Source organism: Lepisosteus oculatus, chromosome 13 (genome assembly GCF_040954835.1).
Source record: "Lepisosteus oculatus isolate fLepOcu1 chromosome 13, fLepOcu1.hap2, whole genome shotgun sequence".
Lineage (NCBI taxonomy): Eukaryota > Metazoa > Chordata > Actinopteri > Semionotiformes > Lepisosteidae > Lepisosteus > Lepisosteus oculatus.
Genome location: NC_090708.1, coordinates 17,005,384 through 17,030,440, shown reverse-complemented (window position 1 = coordinate 17,030,440; position 25,057 = coordinate 17,005,384). Strand labels below are relative to the sequence as shown.

Genomic DNA, 25,057 nt, shown 5'->3' with positions numbered 1-25,057 from the left:
GCTATTCAGCTCTTCAACAACAGAAACTGCTAAACACAAACTATCACTAACATACTGTTGTATTTGAAGTATTTCTCTATACTATAATAGCAAAGCACAATTAAAAAGGGCATTTGAATTATGTTCCTTGCTTTATATGTTTTATATGCTCCTTAATCACATTAAGGAGCATCAATCACATTCCAACAACTGTTATTTTTATTTGCCTAAATTTAATTGTAATGCAAATGTACATAAAAAGGGGTATAAAATACAATTTGATTGATATTGTACACCACACAGTAAAACATTCTCTAAAATTGAAGTCCAAAGTGCCCAAAGAGCTTTTTAAAACAACGTAGACAATGTAAATGATTTTCTCACTGCATCCAACCTTCCTTTTCTGGAAACAAATACAGAATGTGCTGTTGCAATTCAATTAAACAACCATCTCATTGCAAATAAACCCTTCCAATTTTGATTCAGACGATTACACAGCAAAGAAACTGTCCTTGTTAAAGTCACTAACGATCTTTTTATGGCTGCCGATACCAGTTCTCTATCCTTATCCTTCTACTTTTGACACTGTTAAGCATGACATCTTACTTTCTCATCTTGAGACTCTGTTCGGAGTCTCTTTCATTGCTATTAAATGGTTCAACTCTGAAACTCCTCACTAATCGCCGTCACTTTGTCTCTCTCTTGCGGGTTCCAGTTCTGAACTTGGGTTCAAGTCTGGTGTCCCTCAGGGTTCGATACCCAGCCAACTATTATTCAGCATTGACATGTTCCCATGGTGTCAGTTACTAAAAACACTTTGTCTGAATTATTATTTCTATACTGATTATATTCAAATCTATGTACAGACTAAACCTGAGACTGAAGTGGCTGTTTCTGCACTCTCTAGTTGCATATCTGACATAAAAACCCAGATGACACAAATGTTCCTTCATTTAAACTGCGAAGAGTGAAGTAATGCTTCTCCACATCTCCCATCAGCTACTGTATTTGGATCCAATTTAGCAACCTTAGCCATGGATGCCACTGTACTTGAATTTCACCAATTTTACTGCAATGCCCTACTTGCTTGGTTATCTAAATGTGCACTTATCAAACTACAGTATATCCAGAATTTAGCCTCCAGAATCTTCACAAGGTCATTTGCAAGTTACTCCTGTCCCAGAGTACTTGCACTGATTTCCCATCAGGCTTCGTATCAACCTCAAAAATCCTTGTGCTCACCTATAGCTATAGGACTCTTTATAGCTTGCCACCTTAGTATCGATTATTATTATTATTATTATTATTATTATTATTATTATTATTATTATTATTATTACTTGATCACTATGTGTCGCTAGCCTATGTCTAAAGCAGCATGAAAAATCCATAACAGTCCACTGGGGGTACAAGCCCCCTGTCACCTTTTGCACTAAAACAGAATAAAGAACTCACAACCAGGTTTAGATTTTTTTATCTTCATACTTTCTTAAATTAGCGTGTTACAGCATAGTATATGTCGAACAGGCAATCAGAGATGGACAAACAGAGAACCCTGAACCCAGTCCAGGACTCGCAGGCTTGCTTTGGGGGATTCGACTCCACTCCTGGAGGAGCTGCTGGGCTTCTTTTGTTCCAGTTCAATCCCAACCCCTCACAGACAAAAGCACTGGAACGCCTCATTTGTTTTGTTACCATTTGCATCTGCACTGTGCGTGTGGATGATATCATTCCAGGTTTAATCGACAGCAAACTGGGGCCGAGATTAACCATTAGAACGATAGTTACGGTGTTGCTACAGCTCTCAGGACAGTCTTACCGTTTCTGGCTTTGATACATCTATTTTACATTCAAATACAGTATATAGTTTAAATTGTCTTAAAATTGGAGAAGGCATTAAACATCAGTAAATTTGCACTGATGCCTCAATTTCATGTTAATTAATTAGTTAATTAATAGAAATGTGAGTTGCAATGACACCCAGGTGACCACAAAACTCCTCCAGGAACCGAGTTTCATGCTCCCCATCATAGTCTCTTTAACACAGAGAGTACAGCCTGCACACAGACACTGGGCTGCAGGGACACGGATAAAAACCCAAGATGCACACAGTCACACTCACACTCACACACACACATATAGAGTAATTGCGAGGACATTTAGCTGAAATTGCATGTCTGCTAAAGGATTGTTTTTTAATTTCTCAAAACACCTCATGGGAGTCTTTGTAGTTGAAAATGAAGCCAATGGGCCACATTCCAGTGTTCTGGCCATCAGGCTCTCACAGCCTGGCAGCCTGCCTGTGTACGCTGAGTGTTAGCAGTCATTCTAAACAATCTAAGACCATTCAATTTGTCAAAACACCAGCAACAATTACAGAATCATAGCAAAAACAACAAGAGGTGTGTGCTGTGTATGGCGTTTCTGGTGTTCATGGTGTTGAGAACCCCTGTGTCCCCCACACAGCCTGCCTGGCACTGGCCACACCCTGACTCTCCAGAGTGGTGACCACCGGAGCAGAAGGATGCGAAGCAGTGATATTCTTGTTTCAAGAGGGCTGTCTGGAAAAATGAGGCCTGCAACCCCTTTAATTAGGTATTCCACTGAGTGCCCATTTTAAACTCCCATATTCCCAGGATCGGGCTGGAGAGTGATTATACAAGATATTTAATATCAACTTCTCTGGACCACTGAGAACTGGGCTATCCATTCTTGATAGCAGGGGAATTCTGGTACTGGTCTAGTAGGTCTTTTAAACCACCAGCTCCTAAAGATGAATTCGATGAGCTTTGCTGTGGCGCCACAAGGCTGAAGGGGGGGTGAATAAACTAAAGAGGCAGTTTCTGAAAGATTCTTGAGAAACTGAGGCATAGATCTGAAGGTATTAACAGCAGATTATAATTTTCATGATAGCGCTTTTGTAAATGCGGAGGCTGACTCAGCAGACCTCTCCTCTCTCAAGCACGCACAGTGCAGCAGCCCCACAGACTGTCAGCTCACGCTATGTGGTGCTCTGGGTGAACGCAGTGCACAACAAATGTACATGAAATGTATATGGTGCTCTACTTGTTTAATGCACCACTGTTAAATCGATCCAATTAAGCCACTAATTAGGGGAAGAGGGCAGCTAAGAGCAGGGCTGGAATGAAAACCTACAGCCCCAGTGGCTCTCCAGGAAAGGGACTGAATAGCCCTGCTCCCCAGGCACAGCCAGCACAAGGACAGTCTGAGTACTGCAGGCGGGAGAGGACACCAGCTGTAAAGAAGCCCTTTGCCAGCCACTACTCCACTTTAACACCAGACTGGTGGTAAAGATCTGCTTGCCCAGTGTCCCGGATCTGGACGATCCTGTACATTTAAATATGCAAGCTGAAACGGTTTTTGTCTTGGTCTGCGTGAGTTTAATGGCAAAAAGGAAGACAAAACAGGAAACAAAATTTGTCAAGTTAACTTAAATTAATGAATCCCAGATCTCACACAGTACTCGACAGTGTTAATAAAAACATACATCTTGACAGTTCACAGTACTGTCTAGGGTTAAGAATACAGTTTTCTTCTTCCGGTCTGATTGGTCAAAACACAGTTTTAATACAACCGTACAGCAAATGAAAGTACAGTTTAAGTTTGCAGAGGTTGAAGTGAGGAGATGTAAAGGTACAAGCAGAGGTAAATTCATCCCAGAAAATGTCAAAATAAAATCAGCCTTTCGGCTGTGGAGGCTCTCCAGTTATGCGAGCAAGACTCCACAGTCGAAACACTGTGTTTCTGCTTGTTAACCTGCTCATTCCTGGAAGACATACAGGCACATAGAAAAGAAGTCAAGCCAGGATGATGTTTGTATTTTTAATCTGTACCTGCTAATCATTGTATGGGATCAGGGCCTAACGGTTATACACATAGTAGACAATACAAGCAGAACTTTTAATACTCTGCATGAGTTAACATTATGCCCCTCATTGGTAATAAAATTGTATTTGTAGCTCAAAGATGCCTGGGATACAGGGTCCAGCCCAATTGATCTAGAATTCAAGATAACAGCTGGATGGAGGAAAAGAGATCGGAGCAAACAGAGGAAAGTAAGGCCAGCTGTCCTGTGCTGAGAACAGAGCATGATCGATGCCTCTTTTTTCCATACAGCTCAATATGAAGAACAGAGAAATATTTACATACACATTCGCTCTTCAACATGGCAGTGTGTGATGAGTGCAACTCTCCCTGCATCTGGCGGGATTCGCTCCCAGTTGCTCGTGAGCTCCAAGCACACACAGCGCCGCTCCCTAGACAGCGGATAACCCCGCCACACCAGGCCAACAGCCGCGGAAGAATTCTACACAACTCCGCCCCTGCCTGGATTCGATCACAGTCACCAGCAGGCCCAGAGCCGCACAATGGCAGGTTCCAGAAAAGACAGGGTCCTCCAAGCAGTCGAGATCTACACTGTCTGGAATTTTGGAGCGAGATGACGTGACTTCTGTAAGTCACTCCGTGCATCTACAGCCACACCCTCAACAGCTCCCCACCCCTTCAGTACACACATCATCCAACTCCAGCCAATCTCCGGTGCCAGAGGGTTGTCGGACACCGGGGCAGCCAGGAGTCTCTGTGCACTAGCGGCGTGTGTTTTGTTTTACCCAGGAGAGGTCACTGGACTTTTATAGCAGCTCACGAGAGAAGACACAAAACACTTCCTTCCTGGCTTTGATCTCCACACCACTGCTGGTAAGGCATTCCAAGACTCACAAAGACAGAAAACAGTCATAATACAGTTAAAACTCCCATCCCTTCTAGTTTAAAACAAAGCAGAATAGAAAAAAAAATCTATGGCTTTGATTTCTTTTTTTGTCACTGAACTGCAGAGAATTAAAACAGCTGAAAGAGAAGAAGAAAAAAGACGGACCTTCTCTTCCGCTAAACTGTCAAACTCAGCTCATCCGGGTTTTTTAAAACGCCAGGCAGGGGGCCAGGGGAGTGAAGCAGGGAGATTTGAAGAGGAAGATAAGGTGCTTCATCGGGTTGTTGGTTTTTAGTTTAAGGGAGAAAGAAGCAAACAAAGAGGGTCCATCCAAAGCGTTGACCTTCCCCACAGGCTCTGCCAGTTCAGCAGGAGGGTGTGAATAGACAGGGAGGCCAGGACAGCGGACGGACATCTCCTGATCTGGACAGACAAGAGAGCTCCATGGTCTGATCTGCAGAAATCAGAGGGACGAGTATTCAGAAAGCCCCATTGAAGAGGGAGAGCTGGAACCATATCGGTGCTGGAGGTAAATTCTCTTCCTCATGTGTGTCTCAACTGCAAGAAGGTGCAGTTTGTCTGCACAAGATTACCGTTTCTCTGCCCATCTACCTACATGGCTGTCCTGACACATAGCTGGGCGAAGACTCACAGGAGTCAAAGGCCCAGTGATGCTCAGGAGCCCTCAGAACTCCATGGGGCCCTCTGTGAGTTCAGAGATGGTGTGTTGTCTCTCTCTGCACTAAAGCAGCCTAGAAAAGCAGTGCTTCAGGCCTCCTTTTCTCTCTTCAGCTAGACAAATAAGACAGTCTTTTGATAAAAGTCAGTGTGAGGTTGTCATAGCAGGATGGCTGTTTGCAGCTTGGATTTCTCTCTCTCTCTAATCTCTCAAGCCTGCGTGCACATCACAAGCTTTAATGAGGGCCACCAGACTGGAGACAATTGCTTTTCAAACTAGACTTCTGATTGCACCGGTTATCACAGCCAGGTTTGATTGACACAGGGTGACACAAAGTATCTAAAAAGGAGGAAGAAATGCTACTGATGTCTTTAGTGAAAAACCATGAAGCCCAATCCATAAAAACATATCTGAGCTCTTTTCACTAGCTTTGTTTGGAGCAGCACTAAAACTTCACAGAGAGCTTAATATAAAAGCGTTTTTGTATGAGAGACAGCCCCTCCACTGTAACAAAATTCTCAGCAAAATCCCGAGAAAACACAGAGGACATCAATGGCACGCCCCATCAGCAGAGTCAACCCTAAATCTCAACAGCAAAGAGGATAGGGCCTCAAAAATGCTTTACCACTAGGATCAAAAGAAGTATGAGTAAATTAATCCTGTTAAATAAGATGTGGTGACATTTCCAATAAACTAACACGGCCTTTTGTATTACCATGTGCCGCTACAGCTGTTTAACATGTCCCATTCCTTGCTCTCAACCTGACAGGTGTTTTAACTCATGTGTGCCAAGACATCAGTCTGCATGGTCCTCTCCGGACCACGGTGCTGGTGGAGGCCATTGCTGGCGCCACACCAGCCAGACCGACGGCCACAACAATGCACCAGCCGTACGCAAAGCCATACACATGTGTTCCTGTATTGATCAATCCAGTACTACCTCGGTCAAGAGGTCAGGTCAAACCTGGTGTTGCGGAAATGTGTCATCAAGGTGCCTGGCACGTCACTCACTGAAGTCATTCTCCAGCAACATGGAGTCATTCTCCACCACCGGCTCAAAGCCCCAGGCCGAGATCTTTAAAGTGAGCACTCGGGATAGATCTGCGTGAGAACAGTGAAAGCGAAGCCGCAGATGGGAGATTTAAACAGCTCCAGAAGCATGTGTTTCTTGGAAAACCCACCACCTGCTGTTGGAAGCCCTTGCTAGGAGAGCAGACAGAGGGGTCTGAGGGGCCAGTGGGCAGGTCTGATTCCTGGAAGAGGCCTCTTAGGGAAAGACAGAGACCCGGAGGCCAGGAAGAGACGTGTTAATGGGCAGAGCAGGGGGGGGAAGGGCATGGAGAGACCTAGTCCTCATCCTCCTCATCCTCACTGATGGGGTACCCGTGGGCCGAGCTGGGGCGCGGCGAGGAGGGCGGCGAGGTCTTGGTGAAGAAGGGCAGGCGGAAGGTGGGGGAGGGGGAGCGCTCGCGGGAGGGGCTGCTGTTGGGGCTCTGTCTGGGGCTGATGGCTTGCAGCATCCGCCCCTTCCCCTCCTTCAGCATGTGTTTCTGAGGAGAAAGAGAGACCGTGAGAGAGAGAAGAGAGAGGCAGTCTGACAGACAGACACTCAAGCCTGGGGTTGCTCAGCTCCTGCAGATCCCTCAGACTTGCATCAATCCTAAAGACCCCCACAATAAGAAACAGCTGTCAGCCATTCCACTTTGCCATGAAGTCAAATCTGGGGTATTTCCTTTGGAGTCAGTAAGAGGCACCCCTTTCATGAAAGTGAAATTAGGGGAAAGGTGCTTTGGACAACTGCATTTTAGTACTAAAAAATCAAAAACACAAAACACTTGAGAGCAACTCTAAGACAGGCACAAGAAATAGTAAGTGAGACACACAGGGGAAAAAGAGACAGAGGTGGACAGTGAGATCAAGAGGAAAATACAGAAAAGGAAACAGGAGGGACAAAAGAGAAACAGTATCTGCAAGAGGAACAGCCTTGGACAGCAAAACAGGAGAGAAGAGAGACTCCTGTTTCTCAGGAGTCAGCCTGGGGTTGCTCAGCTTCTTTTTGCATTAATATTAACACCTTCCAATTAACACATCGGTACATCAAGGAAGAAAAGTCCTATTTATGGTTTACACACCTACATTGCATCCCAAATCTTTTCCACAACCAGTTCAGCCTATCCAACTTTAAAGCCCTGAAACTTCCAACAGTCCATTGCAGGGATTTATTTACCATTTCTGATTAAAGGGGAACTGCAATACTATTTTTATATTTCAGGGTTAGAAAGAATGAGCACTGATGAGTGCATTTCAATAAAATTAGTGCATTTTATTTTTAATAAAAAATAAAATGTACACAGTAACCTGTAAAACATCCAATTTACATCACAAAATAGACTAAATTTCCAGGTATGCACAGTGCTATATTCAGCGATTCAGAATAAGGCAATAAAACGTCTGGTGACATGAAGCAGCCTTATCACATTGTAAACAGGCAGTCTTGTGAATGCATTTCTTTTAATCCAATAGAAACACTGCTCTCAGCTTCAAGATAGTTTTGCCGATAAATGGATCCTCCTTGTAAACTCTGCATGCAGATCACACTGGAACATTTCTATGGTGAAATGTCTACTGCACAACTTGTACATCACATTACATGAGTTATTACCGTGACTACTGAGCAGGAAGGGCCGAATCCCATCACAATTTGTGGGAACTCGCGCTCTCGCCCGTGACAAGACTGGGGGTTTGCAACAACATGGCGATTTACAGTGCTTTAACAAGGACTGTAAAAAAAAGAGGCATAGTGAGTGAGATCTAGAGGGAAATATAGAAAAGGAAATAGGAGGAACGAAAGAGAAACAGTATTTTGTGCTTAGCTTTAAATTTGTCATTTTCTTTATATTGTCAATAAATTTATTTTGTTACTGAAATTTAATAACCTTGGGATATTGGGAATGCAGTTCCCCTTTAAGACTGGAAGAACACCAGATGGTCTAATGCCCCCTCTAGCACTGGATTTGAAGAGTGCTTCCATACACACAACTCTACAACACCACCACAAGAAAGACCTCCCCTGAACCCCACTCACACTCTGAAAAGTATATTTCTCCTGGCTTACCAGTGCCCCCTCTGGCCCGAACATCTGCAGGAAGTTGCCGATGAACTCCCGGGATTTCTCCTCCCACTTCTGAATGAGGTCGATGCTCTTCTCCTCCACCTTCTGCACAAACTCCTTGGAGCGTTCTTCCACGTCACGGACCTTCCTCTTCACCTTGTCCACTCGCTCCTGCAGGTGGTACTTCTTCTCCTGGGGCGGGATTCAAGTTTTCTTTTCTCAAGTTTGAATGCAACTATTATCTTAACTCTGTCCCCACCCGATTTCAAACAGTGTAAAGAGTTTTGGCTCTGCAACGTTAGCTTCCAGACTCACTCACCCGGGAGAAAATGAGACACATGAACATGCTCCTCCAGCACAGGCTCCTGCAGAGCCATTCCATATTTGACCTGGTCCACCCCTATACTGTCACATAATGTACTGTAGTATATACTGTAGTAAGTATGGTTGTATGATAATTTAAGTACTAAGGTGTTGGCTTTAAGTTAATTTAAATATTATGTTGTCGCAAAGTTAATTTATTCAGCAACAAAAAAAACAACAGTAAACCCAAACTTATAGTAATCAATTAAAATAAATATAATGAATCCTTCTTCCTCTCTCTGCCTCTGTGACTAGCATGCCCTCTGTAATGAAACAGGCAATAAAAGGCTCACTGTAAGTTGTTATCAGCCTGTCATTCCTACACCACCGACACACAACCTGGAGCGTTCATTACAATATAAAAACAGGACCATATTGAGATGCAGATGCTGGGTGGTGGGCACTTGGGCAGGAGACAGGGAGAGCTACACAGTGGGAGGTCAGTGAGCTGACTCACATTGATGAAGCTGACGTTGAGTTCCTTGGCAGTGTATCCTCTTTGCAAGTTGCGCCGGACATATAAGTCGTAGTCACGAACAATGCGAGTAATGATGTCGGATGTGGAAATGCCCTCCGTCCGCTGTGTCGGGGCAAACATGCCTAGAATAGCATGGTAAATATGTCAAGCCACCAGTAACAAGGCATTATACACTTGCCGCATGTCACACCAGACCCACAAATGACACATGGAGGCCACACAGCAACACGTCATGTCAATGTCACACACAGAAGGGAGGGGAAAAGTGCTGCACACAGGTCAGGAGATGAGGATTAGCACCTGCTGGGGCACAGGGTGCTTCAGAAAGAGGAAAGAGAAATACCCTTAGGCACACGGACCCAGTGTAGCTACAGACACACAGGCTGCAGGCACGGCTGTCTGTGACACTGACAGAGGAACAGTAAATCAATCGGACTGTCAGTGTTCCTATCTGCCAGTGAGGCATGTCAGGAAATCGGTGTAATGGGAAAGCTTAGGTAAACAGGAGTGTATCCTGTGGCAAACTCTTCACACTGGTTGTGTAGGACCCTATTAATTTCTTTGTGTTACATCACAGTATCTTCCCATTCTCCCATAGGGTTCTGTTTTTTATAACGTCTGTGCCATTCCTTTGTTGTAGTTTGTGAAATACTGTTTACAGTTTGTATTCTTTATTTTCTTCCCTTTCAGCCCTGCTGTTCTCAATTGTGGACATATTTTAAGTTTCCTTTTCTGGTAGGTGCAATATTTAAGGATGGGCCATAGGGTATTTTGGTGCTGTGTATGTTGTCTGTTTGTCAATCTATCAGTGTGTCTGTAAACCAATTCAATGTGTCAGTTTTTGCGCCTGTCTGCCAGTCAGTGTGTCATTGAACCAGTTCAGTGTGTCAGCTTTAGCGGCAGTCTGCCAGTGTATCTGTGAACCAGTCAAAATGTAAGCCAGTGTGTCATTCAGTGTGTCATGTGTCTGAACCATAAGTATGTCAGTGTGACTGTGAACCAGTCAGTGTGTCTGTGGGTCTGGGGATCTGTGAACCAGTCAGTGTGTCAGTGTGACTGTGAATCAGTCAGTGTGTCTGTGGGTCTGTGTGACTGCGAACCAGTCAGTGTGTCTGTGGGTCTGTGAACCAGTCAGTGTGTCAGTGTGACTGCAAGTCTGTGAACCAGTCAGTGTGTCAGTGTGACTGCAAGTCTGTGAACCAGTCAGTGTGTCAGTGTGACTGCAGGTCTGTGAACCAGTCAGTGTGTCAGTGTGACTGCAGGTCTGTGAACCAGTCAGTGTGTCAGTGTGACTGTCAGCCAGTCAGCAGTGATGCTCACCTGCTTCTTTGATGTGTTTGTAGACATCGTCGCTTCCTGCAGACGAGTATGGAATGTCATCATGGGCGACAAAGTCAATCTGAGAGACAAACAGTGAAGACACAAACACATCTCCGTTCAGAGTGAACAGAAAACCCTAATCGCATCCATCCTTCAGAGGAGTCAGGAAATTCCTGGGGGGACACAGTGGGAGTGGAGTGGGCTGGGGGGATGCGTGTGGGCGGGTGTGGCGTACCCGATGCTTGGCGAGGAACTCTGGCGTGAGGGTCCAGGGGGCGTTGCGCACTACTTCATCGACGTAGCGACAGTGACTGACAGCGTCGTATCGCTCGTCCTCGTTCATCACCGTGAAGCCCTTGAACTTGTGTGTGAGGTCGTCACTGCACACTGAGAGAGAAAGAGAGCGAACGGGACAGCGGGAATGGGGAGGATGAGAGGCAGAGGAATAAAAGGGGCAAGGAGAAGGAAGAGAGATATTAGACAGTAGAAGATCGGGAAGATAAAGCGACAACAATGTGAGATGAAAAGAAAAGGGACACAGAGAAAAAACAGAGCGGGACAGGGAGAGAAAGAGAGAGATGGGGGGCATTACTGTCTTGTACTTTCCTTGAATCCATTTTCACTGCCCCTCCTGGCTAAATCCTATAACGACATCCCCCACCTAACAGAAATAAAAACTCATTGCGCTGCAAAGCATCCACTGAGGCATGACCACACTTATACCACCTCTCAGGATACATGAGTCCCTCCAGCCCATAACACTACAGCACATGCTGTTAATTAGCCAGAATCATGGATCATACCGTCTACATCAATGAAACTGCCCACTGGACAGACGTGGGAGGCATTCTTTGCTTCAAGATCATGGTTTCCCCAATCTGGTACTGGAGAACATCTGTACCTTCTGGCTTTCAGTCCACCTGAGATCTCAGTTGCTGAGGCTGACTGAATGCTTTAACTAAACTCCTGACATTATAACTGCTGGAAGCTCTTAAAAGGCTGAAGATTTGCTTTTACCGAGTAAACACCCCTGTTTGGGTTTCAGAATTTCCCTCAATGAAGCACATTTTTTAATCAAATTTTAAATGAATTTAAGCAACTTGACCCTTGCAGACAGACTTCCTTTTTCCTGACTGAATCAGGAAAAAAAATCAATTCAGTCTTCAACTAGCCTAAATGTTGTTAGACACACACAGAACTGAGACCGTACCAGACCAAGAGACAGTTACAGAGACAAGCCCCTGTGATAAGCCCCTGATCAGTAATAAAAGGCAGACAGAGAGCCTCACCGCCCACGATGAGGTGTGTGTTGGGGAACAGCCCCTTGGCCTGCATCAAAGCTCGTGCATGGCCCGAGTGGAACAGGTCGAAAATCCCATCTGCGTACACCCGCACCGGTCGGTCCACTGGGGAGGCAGAAAGAGACAGGCTTAACAGCACAGCCCAATCCAATACAACACTGAGACAGAGTACAGTGGAAGGCTGCAGCACAGGAAGGCTGCTACATGCCGACAGTCAGCAGCGGCAGGAAACAACTGCAAAAAACAGCAGGCACTCTGAAGCATCTGGTATAAGGTTGGACTCAGGCATTATGCAGGGCCTGATGCAGATGCTCACTCGCAAAGCTGATATTAACACGGAAGAGGACACAGAAGAGAAGTGGGTGAATTAAATAAGCACGGTACATTCTGGCTCTTTCTTTTTGTTATGATGAGGCTCTGAATATCTCCAAATCAGAAGTAAGAAGACATTATACCGGCTCTACCTGCAGGACCAGTCTGGAATGGCAAGCACAGCCAGCTCAGACACCACAAAAGGCCAGATCATGGCATCTACATAGTAACGTGGTTAGATACAGCTTTGTTCTTTCTGACCTCTGACCTAGGGGTAGTCCTGCACACAGTCAGTGTATGGATTCACCCCCCGAATACTCACGTGGGGTTCCTTTCTGTGCTTCCTCCATGCTGACCCGCTGGTACGGGACACGGGACACCTCCAATTCATCCGCAAAGGGGGCTGGATCTGTCAGACCCTGGAACACAGACACACCAGAGCTGTGACACATGCCCTCTGTGGGGCACACAGACACCCCCCAGACAGATCGCGGGCTTGGAAACGAGAACAGAACTGCTACTACAGCAGGGACCATGCAGCTATGGCTATAGGTATATATACACATGTAAATATTACCTGAAACAATAAATTCCAAAATGTTCATTTCTAGATTAGGTCACAATCTCTGGAGAGGTTGCACACAATCCCTGTGCTCGTGTGGCTTTTATCCAGGTACTCCAGTTTGGCTACTCTAAACTTTCCATTTGTTTGTGTCCACCCTATGCTTAAGGGTGTTGTCCAATTCCCGGTCTTCCGGGATACACTGCAGATTCCAACACCCTTACCAGGATTAAGTAGCTTTCTGGTAATGGAAGGATTAATGGATACATTTCAATACAATGTTCAAAATTTACTGCACAAATATTACTACTGCTTGTTTTTTCTTAAACATTGTATAATGTCATAGGGCAGGGTGATGTACTGAAAATCTTAAGTACTTCCTTTTCTCCATTTTGAATATAAATGCCTTTTGAGAAGCTGTTATGTATGAAAGAAAATGTTATCAAAAATAAAACACAGCAACAGCAAAACTGACGAGATAGTATTGCTCACCGGCTGAAACATCAGGAAATCCCATGGAATATACTGTATTGGAATATACTGACATGGAATGTCAGGCTTCTCCAAACTGCAAGGCAGCTTATAGAGGACAGGACGAGAATTATCTGCAGCTCAATCCCATCCCATACTTCTGGGAGGGTCACGTTCAGCAGAGGCTGGGATGAGGATGTCAGGGTAATGCTGAGCTGCAGGTCCCACCACTTTGACACGGGTGCCAGTTACACTGTGAGTTAGACTGAACTTCCTTATCATTGAGAGGGATGATAGGGATGTGACTCGTCCAGCCAGTGAGAGGGCTGGTTCATTCACTGGGAGTTAGCTCATGTTTCAGCCTTTGACCAGGGAGTGTAAGAAGGCTGAAGTCGCAGACCTCGAGCCCTGTCCAACCACACTCTTACCACAGTGAATCGCTGCAGTTTCGTTGGCTGCTCTCCCTCCTCGGCCTCCCCGTTTGATCCCTCCTTCCGCCTCTTCCTGGACAGGAGCCTCCCCGAGCCGTGGGCCTCCATCCTTCCCCGAGTCTGGGGGGCACAGAGAGATACAGCTCACACACCGAGACAGACAGAGGCAGGCATGGGGGGGGCGAAGAGAACTGCTGGCCTGATCAAAGTAATTCAGAGTCTCAGAGGAGCATCACAAACACAGGCTCAATGAAATGAAGCGATTACAAGGGGTTTGGATCCAAGGGTTAAGACTCCTCTGATGTGCCAAAGAAAGACCAACCAGACTTCTCCAAGCACAACAATGGAACGAGAAACGGGGACTAATGTGGAAATTAAAAACGAGTTAGTTTAGGACGGGCAATAATGAATGCTTTTTTAAATCGAGTGGTAGTGTGTGGAACCCAACTCAGCTAGCAGAGCTGGGTCAGTTCTTCCTTAAATTGAAATTCAGAGGTCAATACCAGTCCAAATACCAGAACTGGTAATGACTTGGAATCGAGCAGGATTTCAGAAATGCAAAGAGAGAAGAAGGGTAGAAGCTGTCATTTTAGTGCATGGAATGATAAATCGTATTTCAATTGTACGGAACAACAATCATTTTTGCATGAAACTCCTGCAAGGAATCTCTTCATAAAATCTCAGGAAGGCCTGACCCAGTAGTCAACCCACCTGTGTGGAGCTCACACTGTCAAAACGTGTTGTGACTGAAGAAGAAAGACAAGGAGCCCGAGACGGGCATGTCATGCTGATTAAAAGCAATTTATGACCTTTGGAAGTGAGTCTTTGAGCATGACAACTGTGATATGTGTCAAACTGGGGAAGCTAATAGTCGTCAATTAACTGGAATAGGCTGACTTGCCCTGCAGCTCTGTTCGGAAAGACAAGACAGGTGTTGGTGTGTGACAGCATTCAACTGCAGGCTAAAGAATGTTTCCTCAGGTTGGAGGCATGAAAGGCAGGTGTAGCAAGGAGCGTAACGGACAATACGTCCAAACATGTGATGCGTTTCTCTATGGAAATTCTACCTTGAAGTACTTCAGGCAGAAACTCCCCATTCGCCTGGGAAGGAGGATGTTTGTAATAGATAGCAATTTGTGGGCTGTTGGAATAGGCTCCCCTGGTTTACTGGCTTTTTGAAGGAAACCAGATTCCGAGAGCGAGGGTTAGGATTTGAACTGAAGGATTGCACTTATTATGGATCTTGCCTGCAATAGCTTGACTGAGGATTTGACGGCGGACTAGATGAGGAATGAGGAAACGGAATTAAGACGTTTCCTTAATTTGTGACCATAGGCATTTCTGCTGTAAACATTATTTAAGCTCCATAAAATCAGGGAAGACCTCAGTAGAGCCAAAGGACAGTAGCCAAGTGCGAAACTATCTAGTTCAACAAAACTGAACTACAGCTTCAGCACACACCTCAGAGCAAGTACAGTCACAATCCATATTGTATTTAGACTACAGAAATTAGACAGTTCCCCATTTCCCATTTGAATGCTTGTATTTTTTACTTAACCAGAGCACTTTGTGCAGCAGGAAGAAAATATGCAGTGGAAGTGATCTGCATTTCTACAACTGGAAGAACAGAATTTTCACAATCAATAATACTTTTTTATTTCAAACTAAACATTTCTGCCCTAAAGGTAGGACTGTATTTGAAATAAAAGAGCTGTCTATATGCATCGGGGGAATTGAAATTGATTCCATAAATCGGAAAGGAATGGAGCTGCAATTAAAGAACTGGAACTAAGTGGGAACTTAATCCAACTCGAGGTCGAGAGACAATCGAACGTGAGTCCAGTTAGTGAAAGTGGAATAGTGAGAGCCATTGGCTTCCAATTCTACATCAAATCTCTAAAGAAAAAGTAGACTATTTCTGTGCAGTACCACTAGAGAACACAAGAGAGAGCTGCTTCACAGCTTAAACTAGCATTAGGTTGAACTCGAAACTCAAATGCCATTTATATTTTTAAACCTGAACATGTTGACTGGTCCCATACCAGGGATTCCTCCAAACATGACTCAACAGCCAGACTATCCCTCCCATCGCAGAAACGGAAAATTAAAAGCCAAGAAAACCTGACTAACAAGCATATCTCACAATAGTGGGCAGGTCTTTCAGGCAAAACTTTTCTTAAAATTCTTAAAATTATTTTAAAAGATCTCAGTGCCTCCATAATAGGGCTTGATCAAGTAATTCAGAAATCTGGGAAATCCAGTGCACGTCTCAAGACCAACACCTGACGAGGTACCACGCATGCTACAGCTTATTCTGATGCATTTCAAAACAAAAGAATTGTTTGGTTTTTTTTTAAACTAGTAGTGGACAAAACAGAAAATGCCAAAGTAAAGTCACTTGACATGGGAACTGAGCCAACAGGTGCCGCCACTGTGACCTGTATGCCCTGTGGCACCGACTCTGCCAGCGCCTGGAATTCTGCAGCAAGAATGCGGCACCCTTCCACCCACTTCCACCTGGCAGACAGAGGAGGAAATCACTGCCCATGGTGCTATAAATGCTGGGGTTCAGGTTGGGTGAGTGAGAAGGCCATGACTGCTGGATAAACAGTGTGGGTGGGGGGGGGCAGGGTTTGGTCCCGAAAGACACCCCGAAAAAGACCCTTCTAGGAAGGAAAGAACCGCTGCAACGTGGGGGTGAAGATGAGCGCTCAGCTATAATCAAGCGATTAGCATTGACCTCGTCTTGTGAGGTCAAGAGTGGACCCACACCTCGAGAGGAAATCACCCCCCCCAACATTACAGAACCAGCAGGACCCAGCACAGCTGCACACAGGCTTGTAGAGTTATTGAGGCTGGTGCCTCACATGCACTCATCTGTCTGTCAAGAACATGGGGAAAGATGATCCATCTGACCAGATCACAGTCCTCCACTGCTCGGCAGTCCATTCCCTCACAAGTGGTTTGCAGAAAGCAGCCTGATTCGTGTATCCCGCCCTGTGTGGATCTGGAGTGTTTTTGATTAGACTGGACCTCGGGTTGAAAGTTGAAGTCCACGGATCTGCAGTTCAGCATCTGTTTTGCCTTGCGCTTCAATATCGAGGGATCCTTTCACCCACTGTTGCCCTTTGCTGATGGGGTCTTTCCCTTGGAGTTCCAAACTGACTTCCTCACTGATCCTAGACACTGCTACTCATCAGATACCAGCAAGTTGAGCTGACTTGGTCACTGAAGTCCCTGAAAAGGTCTTTCCATTACAGCCATGCCTGCTATAATTATAGACAATCATGCCTGTCCAGCATTTTTATGCTACACATGGCCCTAAGCACACCGGGATGATATCTGCTGAATTCAAGCATGAGCAACACCTGTGTGGAAGCCCTTGCTTTCAGCAGACCTGGTGTGGTTTGATCCAAACCCAGGATCTGTTCGTGACAGAACTGTGGAAACAAGTAGAGATACACTGTATTTACTGATGGGAAAAAAGAAACACAACACCTCCTCCTCCACACTCTGACCCTCCAGTCTGCATGGAGTCCATCGCAGCCTCTGTCTGGCCCAAACCAGTCAAGTGTGATGTCCAAGAAGTGTGAGCAGAGGGCCTCTGACAGGTCGCCTTGCTCTAAGGCTCTAAGGCCAGCAGCATAAGAGACTCCCTGTCCTGTCACTGATGCGGGCATTGTGTCTACCGGCAGTTTCAGCAGCAGTACGGGTGGCAGATCTGAAACAATCTCTCAGATGGACCAGTCTGCTGTGTCGGTCCTGCTCTGGTGTGGTCACCGAGGCGACCAGATCTTGGACAGTCACCTGTCCTGCCAGTCTGCTGAAACCTGCTCGGCAGTCTGGACACAGTGGAGCGGCTTACTCCATAGTGTCTGGCAACACTGGCACATGACATTCCTGCAGCATGCCAATGCCCTCTCCCTTGCTCCTGGTAACATGCCAGGCATTGTGGAATGCACAGAATACTGACCAAGTGCGGCCTTTTTCTTGCAGTGACATAAGCTTTGAATTAAGGCCTTTATAAAGGTGACCTGATCAGGCATTGTTTCAGCAGGACCTCATTGGATAAAAGTGCACCTAACAAGCTTCCGTGTGCTTGGCAAGTTGCAATGCCTCACTGCACAAGCTGTACTGCTGGTCACAGGGCTTAAAACAAATTGACAACTTTTTGTGAAAGTACATCAGCTATAACTATAGTATTCTCATTCCAGAAAAAGTTGTTTCTTTTTAGCATCAGTATACTTTACCTAGTAAAGAAATTCTGTATAATAAAAGTGGTGAATGTCTAAATATATCATCCTGCTTGTTTCAGTGACTCACACATGGCATATTCTGCAGTCAAAAATATTATTCACGTGAAAACTGGTGACAAAGGGTAACAAAGGAAGAAGTGTAGACCCCATGTATTCCCTGGAACAAGTGAAGAGCCTGCGGTGCTTCAGAAGACACGATGAGAAAACTCATGATCTGATGAGAACTCTGTCCCACACACAGAGATGTGCCATTATTCAACCAGGAGAGTCAGGAATGCACTAGGTGTGCTTCAAGCTTGGACGTCCCTTCAGACCTCAAAAAACACCATCTGAGATGCTATAGTAGCAGTCACAACCAAACTGATGGGACATCTGCACGACGTCCACGGGAAAGAACACCGAGACAAGACAAGTGGGTTCACATCACAAGCCGCCATCAGCAGTTGGAGGTGGAGACTGTGACGGATGAGATGGAACAGCCCGTGCAGTCATCAATGCCAAGGGTGGAGTATGAGGTCCTGACCTTGGATTTAAGTCCACCATGTTTTGTGGAAGACTGGGGTGTTTGCACTGGTGACTTTGTTCCTTTGTGCGACTACAAAGTGTAGTGCTTTCTCTTCCACTGCACTGGCATGAGGGCTGTGGCAGCAAATATTAACCTTCGGACTTCCTTCTCTGCCCCTGCCTGTGTCTCTCTGGAATACTCTAGATAACCCTGTTGCTCCCTTGTTCCAGCAGGCGAAATGGAATGACTCCAAAACCGAACCAAACTTCATTCAGTCTTTAACCAATTCTCGTCAGAAATCAGTGGAAGAAGAGACTTGTGGTTGCAGGGCTGCACAAAATACACCCACCCGTGGCCACCCCGAAAAAAGCCAGACATACAGTACGAGACGAGAGACTGAACTGCCTCCTCTTCTGCCAGCTGGGGTCGTTTCACCAGCAGTTAGTTCCTCTGCTCCTGCGGTGCAGTGGACTACATTCGGCCGGAAAAGGCTATCAACCAAACGAAATATAAAAGGGGAAGTTAAATGGCAATTGCTAAACGAATGGTGTGGACAGTCATGTGCGATATTAACTGCACATCCTTTAAAACACAGCACACACCAGTACATACAGTACGTACAGTAATCGAATAAGAACATCAGCTGCTAACTACACGGAGTCCAAAGGTCTGACTCCGTCAGCACCGGAATCTCAGTTGTGTGCTACTGACTTTACACCGGATTAATTATTCCTCGACCGGTCGGGCAACACAAAAACGCTGATAAAGTCTCCCTGGACACGGTTTAAACCCTACAATCTGCGCTGCTGCGCTACAGCTTCCTAAAACGCAGAAAAATCACACTGCACACACCACAGTAAACCATGATATTGTCACTATGCTGTCGGCTACGTGTCCTTAGCGCTCCTGCTATACTGTAGATCAACATACAGGGCAGACTGGTGCAACATGTAACAGTCGAGACAAGTCCACGTTTGCTACGCCGCCCCTTTCTTTAGAAATAAATAAAACAAACCGTTCTCACTTGCGAACTGTACTGCACATACAGAGTGAAATGCCTGGATCGCCTTTTTGTTTCCTGTTGTCCTTTTACATAGACTCGAAACGGGACTGACACCTCCCTCGCCGGGCTGGCGGGCGGTCTGGCTGTTGCCTGCTGGCTCCTGTCACCCACTGATCACAGCCCCCCGCCCTCCTGGAGCAATCTACCGGCCCATGCAGGTGGCAATCCACAAACCCTCCGTGTTCTCAACAAGTGCCAGTAGGGAGACGGAAAAGTAATTGAACTCACTAACCTGTGTCCTGTCTGGCTGTAGCGATCCGCCTCTCCCGGGACTGAAGTCCTGTTCACTCCTGGTGTCCGTGTGTCCACACTGCCCGGAGAGCCTGTCAGTCTCGGCGGTGCTGCGTGCGTGTCCTCTGATATTTAGGGGAGCCCCTAAATATTCGGGGAGTGTTGATCTCACTAACAAACTCGGGTTTACAATATAATTTATACAAAGGCACAGCACCACAGCTGGCCTGACAGTTACACAGGAAACTACAGCCAACCTACACCCTCTACGGATGTGACGTATGTCAATCAGAGAGACTTCCTCCAGCAGCGCACGGAACACCTGCTGCCACCTGCCGGCCAGAGGGCCACATAACTGCGAATATTGAAAGGCTTACAGCATGTTCTCCGATACGCTGGACACGTGAACTGAAATTCAAAATATGGTTTATTATGCACCAAGTGCTTTGGGCGTAGGCATAGAGAACGGTGTCACAAGACCCAATGGAGTAATGGCACCTCTCCCTGCACACACAGCACCACAGAGGACGATGAGACAGTCAAGATTACAAACCCAGATCTTCAGATCAAAGCTTCTCATGAATGTGGACTTGAAGAGCAGTGAGACAGTTTTACCATGAGATCTGTTTTACTGTACAGCTTCACAATTCTATACAAACAGTGTTAAATTTACAAAAACAAATATTGCAATACAGGGTAGAACACAAAAATAATGAGGATGAGACCACACAATGTGGAGTATTCTGACTGTCAGGTTAAACAGTACTTTGTAACTGCATGCTGACAAGCCGCACAGTTAGGATGTACAGTTTCCACAGTGCTCTGAGGTCGTCTGCAGTCTGGTGTCTGCGGCTATCCTCGCTCTGCTGTCTTGTCAGTAATAGAAGCAGCCAAATACAGCAGCCACACAGAACAGGCTGTCCTGAGAGGAGACAGAGAGGGGACATCAAAGCCATCGGTTAAATAATGATTACAGTTTACTATGGTACACCACGGTAGCACAGAGTGAAGTACAGCTTTCAGCAATGGGGAAGAATCTGGACAGATAGGTCTGAGCATTCCCAGATTTAGGCACATCAAAACAAATCCATACTATATGCAGGGCCAAGCAGTAATTACTGTTCCCCAGATAGTACCACACATAGGATCATCCAGGTGGATGCTGCACATTGGTGGTGGTGGAGGGGAGTCCCCATTACCTGTAAAGCGCTTTGAGTGGAGTGTCCAGAAAAGCGCTATATAAATGTAAGCAATTATTATTATTATTATTATTATTATTATTATTATTATAGGAGTCATTGCAATAAAATCCACATAAGCTTTAATTATTGTTATATCTCAACTCACTGAAAGAACTCACATTCATGAAGACATCTTGGGCATAGCTGTCTGTGTCTTCATCCCAGAAGCAGCGTGCAGCCATCCTGCCATGCAAGCCAGGCAAGACAAAACTGAGCGCTCCGTACAGAATCACCGCTGGGGGGTCATTTCATTCACTTCACCTTTCATGAAAATTCAAATGTCCTACTTAAATTACCATTAAATGACTATTTAATCTATTACAATGAGGCCACAATGACAAAAGTGTCATTGTTACTTTTCTTTCACTGTTCGCTGTCTTGCTACTATTCCACTCAATATGCTTGTATGAACTGTCATTCTGTTCCCAAGCTACTGCCATTGTTTGGGCAGCCAGCTGCCTCGAGCCCTACAGCTTTCTCCCTGGTGCACTGCACAGATTTGCAGGTGAGTGGTGTGGAAGAGGCAGGGGTGCCTTTACAGTGTTTCTCGCGTTTGAAGACAGACAGTCCTTGGCTCGGAGTGAAGACAGGTTAGGTAAGTCACTCACTTGACACCCTCTCCTCGCTGCTCTCCAATCACCACCTGTACCACCAGCTTGTACCTGTCGAAGCCCATCTCTGTGCAAGACAAGACACACACACACCTCTCTCTAATTACGAAGTGCGTGGAAGGGTAACATGATACAAATTTACAATGCATCTTTTTAAAGATATTAACAAAATTGAAATGAGAGCACCCAAGAGCCGTATTCATTAATTGGGACTTTGGGGTAAATCCCACGTTGTCACAACCTGGAAAAAGTTAAAAGATGCAAAAAGCCTACTCAATTATTAAATTACAATAACATTGTGATAATATATTGATCAAGGAGAAGAATGACCTGAGGAGTTGCTGGGCTTAAAAGAATGTTCTAATTCAACAGGGCAAAACAATGGGCTGTTTTTAGTTTTAAACAGGGAACACTATGAGGGAATCAGATATTAGTATTCAACTTTTTCCAAGGCTCCAAAGCGCCAAGGCAATAGAAAGGACTTTTTCCAACAGTAAAACACAAACCAGAGCACACAGTGGTAACTAAGAGTAAGAGCACTTGGAAGTGAGATTAGAAGGCACCATTCTACCAAAGGTTTCTGGGAGTCTGGAACAAGCTACCCAGCCATGATTCAAGGACAGTTATAAACTGGAGAAAATTCATTCCTAGAGAAGGACAGGTGTTATGTAAGAAAAGACTATTATAAAGGAGAGAGGTGTATTTTACTTTAATTATTTTAGTTTTCTAGTATCCAGTCGGCTGTCCACTTGCCCCGGACACAATACAGTACAATACAAGAGTGAAGGCCAAACATTTCCAGAGCCTCAATCCCAGTATGAACTGGAATGTCCAAAGTAAAAGGGAGATTTGTTGTATACAGAATTCGACCAAGCACAAGGGCTATGAGAAACCTTCTTTCTCTTCCCCTGCAGTAGGATCCACAGCCATTCACACTCGCCTTGTAAAAACAAACAGGCAAATCACATTACAACACAGTAAAATCTCCTACATTTTTAAACACCAAAGCGCACAAACTGAGAGGATATAAATCTCGATGTATTGACTGACCGAGATATCAGACAGCTTCAAAATCCATCAGATTTCAATCAGACATTATAGAATAGCACTGTTAAAGGAATTAAATGAAGACAAATATAAATATGGTTTCAATTAATTAACAGATTAATAAATAGGTTCATTGATCTATCCAGCTTCGGCTTCCAAATGAGATCGCAGCATTTGAAAGCAGGGTGCTGACCTTTGACCCTGTCCTTGATGGAGTCCGACAGGGAGCGGGTGAGCACGGGCACCTCCTCAGGGTCGAACTGCCGGCTCGCCAGCTCCGCCTTCAGGACCTGATGGATACACTCCTTCACCACTCCCGGCTTCAACCTGACAGCCAGAGACACCATCAGAGGATTCACAGAGTGAAACACACAGAAACACATGCAGGGAATCGAGTCATTGAAACAACAAACACAGATGCAGAGTGCATTGATCCCTGTTTACGTCCACTGTAAAAGCTACAAAATTTTATTCTAAATTATATGGAAAAAACTTGTTGTTTCTGCAACAGGGATCGCAACAAAGATTTTGAATTCAGTGCTGGTCTATTTTCATCATTATTATTATTAACAATAATAATATTGACATATGTAGCTGATATCCTTATGCAGACAAGCAATACAAGGGAAAAACAATTGACTAAATATGCTGTTTTTTTTTGTTATTTTTCATTTGGACTGTTATCAACGTATATGTGCTGTACATGTTTAAAAAATATTTCTGAAGTACATCAGTAATTTTGCAACTTCTGGAAGACTGTATAGAAATATTTTAACTGGAACTATTATTTTCATGTAGACTGTGTTTTTTAAATCAATCGTAAAGAACATCCTGTGGATCCCAGCATGGTCTGTACCTTTTATTCACAAAAGAAAACAATCTTGCTGTTACTCACACAACACTGGAAGACAACAATAACAATATTTAACAATGTACCTTGGCAAAACAAGATTGCAATCGTAGTTTCATCAGTTTCCCTCTTTTGCACACACACTAAAATGCACATGAGCACACTAATTCCTGTCACTCGGAGGCAAAAATAATAGCACCTTCACAACCCTGAACAACACCTAGACAACCCTTCATGAAAGTTTATCATGGTATATACAGTTTTCCAGCGCTTTTACGGCGATTTTGCGCATTCGTTGCCGCGTTTCCTACTTAACTTTAACACGAAAACCCCTTTTAAATTTGCGGAGTATCCTGTTTCAAGCAACAAACCAGCCTGGCAGCTGCACACATAACGTTGATTTGCCTTACTTGTGTTGGTAGTTGGGTCGGATGATGTAGGAATTCTCCACGGCCTCTGCAACATCACCACTCGCCATCGCAAACCCAGCAACCTGGCGGTACAACGTTTAATTAAAAACGTGTGTTAATAAATTAGGGGATATCTATGATCATCTAAAGTCCGACTACTCCATCGCGAACTGAATTCACTACACGCAGAAGCAACTGCCGTTGTCATAACAACAAGGCTTCCTCATCCGGGGATGTGATTGTGAAGCTTCCCTGTACCGAGTCATGTGATAAGGGTGACTGTGATCGTGTCTCTGTAGTCTGTTTCTACGCGCTTTTTATGGTTAAAGTGCGTTTGGTTTTATCTCTAATGTATAGCCTTTTTATATTGTGACTAGCGGTTGGCTCTCGTTTGTTTCTCATCTATTTACATATTTAATCAAGATAACAAAGATGTTTAAAACCACAAAATATAGTTAGGTTTTAATAATATGGATGAAAAACAGGCGACATGCGTAATTATTTCTGATAAGATCAAGGGTTTAGATTTTAGTAACAGGGAACGACTTTGAACATTTTTTTAAATTATTTCTAAAACACAAAGTTTAGAAAAACACGGAGGCACTGTGGATCAAATATGACGCATCTAGCGCACTTGTTGATACTCGTATTGATTTATCGTCATACTTGGATCAAGCAGAGGCGGAAAGGTTAAACTATGAAGATGGTTACAGTTTGATAAATATTTTTCACACCTTGTTAAGCTTAACGAGTCAAACGCAAATGTTATCTGTCCTCTAGCTTTAAAAACACCTAGATGTGTCCCCGAAACTTGAACATCGGCTGATTGCAGACACTAGATATGAAATGAGTGAAGTGCAGGTAAATTCCAACAAAGGTTTTGTTTTGTTTTATTATCAAGAAAATCTGTACAATAAATATTTCCATTCGCTTCCCAATCAATTCATCCAAACCAGGGTCAAAGACGAACTTGAGCCATCAGACAGACACAGCTGAAGTCTTGCACACACTCATGTGAACATACAGTACGAACTACACACGGATAGCACAACCAAGAATTAAACCCCAGCACTGCGAGACAGCAATGTTAACGACTGCACCAC

At 44.8% G+C, this 25,057-nt stretch overlaps 2 protein-coding genes across 4 annotated transcripts; both read right to left on the bottom strand.

Annotated features, from left to right (window-relative positions):
* Positions 1-1,437: 1,437 nt before the first annotated feature.
* On the bottom strand, positions 1,438-20,073 carry pcyt1aa (phosphate cytidylyltransferase 1A, choline a). Its single transcript, XM_006637831.3, has 9 exons — positions 19,797-20,073; positions 13,738-13,860; positions 12,599-12,695; positions 11,953-12,069; positions 10,899-11,050; positions 10,664-10,742; positions 9,323-9,465; positions 8,506-8,694; positions 1,438-6,940 (listed from the first exon to the last, which is right to left on the bottom strand). The coding sequence occupies exons 2-9, from the start codon at positions 13,846-13,848 to the stop codon at positions 6,737-6,739; spliced, it is 1,092 nt and encodes a 363-aa protein (XP_006637894.1). The 5' UTR covers positions 13,849-13,860; positions 19,797-20,073; the 3' UTR covers positions 1,438-6,736.
* Positions 20,074-20,399: 326 nt separating this feature from the next.
* Positions 20,400-24,173, bottom strand: dynlt2b (dynein light chain Tctex-type 2B). Of its 3 annotated transcripts, none has more exons than XM_015361412.2 (5): positions 23,955-24,173; positions 22,888-23,021; positions 21,645-21,714; positions 21,143-21,219; positions 20,400-20,717 (listed from the first exon to the last, which is right to left on the bottom strand). In XM_015361412.2, exons 1-5 carry the CDS (start codon positions 24,020-24,022, stop codon positions 20,551-20,553), a joined length of 516 nt encoding a protein of 171 aa, XP_015216898.1. In that variant the 5' UTR covers positions 24,023-24,173; the 3' UTR covers positions 20,400-20,550. The 3 variants fall into 3 exon arrangements, with proteins under 3 accessions (XP_015216898.1, XP_015216899.1, XP_006637914.1); XM_015361413.2 differs by having other exon boundaries at positions 20,400-20,712; positions 21,156-21,219; XM_006637851.3 differs by having other exon boundaries at positions 20,569-20,717; positions 21,156-21,219; positions 23,955-24,170.
* Positions 24,174-25,057: the final 884 nt, after the last annotated feature.

What these genes read in the sequence shown, in the direction of transcription:
- pcyt1aa (XM_006637831.3), bottom strand. Translation starts at nt 13,848, where the DNA reads ATGGAGGCCCACGGCTCGGGGAGGCTCCTGTCCAGGAAGAGGCGGAAG. An exon ending in CACACACCTCATCGTGGGCG is followed by an intron (nt 11,051 to 11,952) that starts GTGAGGCTCTCT and finishes TTTCTCTCTCAG; the next exon opens with TGTGCAGTGACGACCTCACA. An exon ending in TCGGGCCAGAGGGGGCACTG is followed by an intron (nt 6,941 to 8,505) that starts GTAAGCCAGGAG and finishes CTTTCTCCTCAG; the next exon opens with AAACACATGCTGAAGGAGGG.
- dynlt2b (XM_015361412.2), bottom strand. Translation starts at nt 24,022, where the DNA reads ATGGCGAGTGGTGATGTTGCAGAGGCCGTGGAGAATTCCTACATCATC. An exon ending in CGACCCAACTACCAACACAA is followed by an intron (nt 23,022 to 23,954) that starts GTAAGGCAAATC and finishes TCTGGCTGTCAG; the next exon opens with GTTGAAGCCGGGAGTGGTGA. An exon ending in CATGAATGTGAGTTCTTTCA is followed by an intron (nt 20,718 to 21,142) that starts GTGAGTTGAGAT and finishes GTCTCCTCTCAG; the next exon opens with GACAGCCTGTTCTGTGTGGC.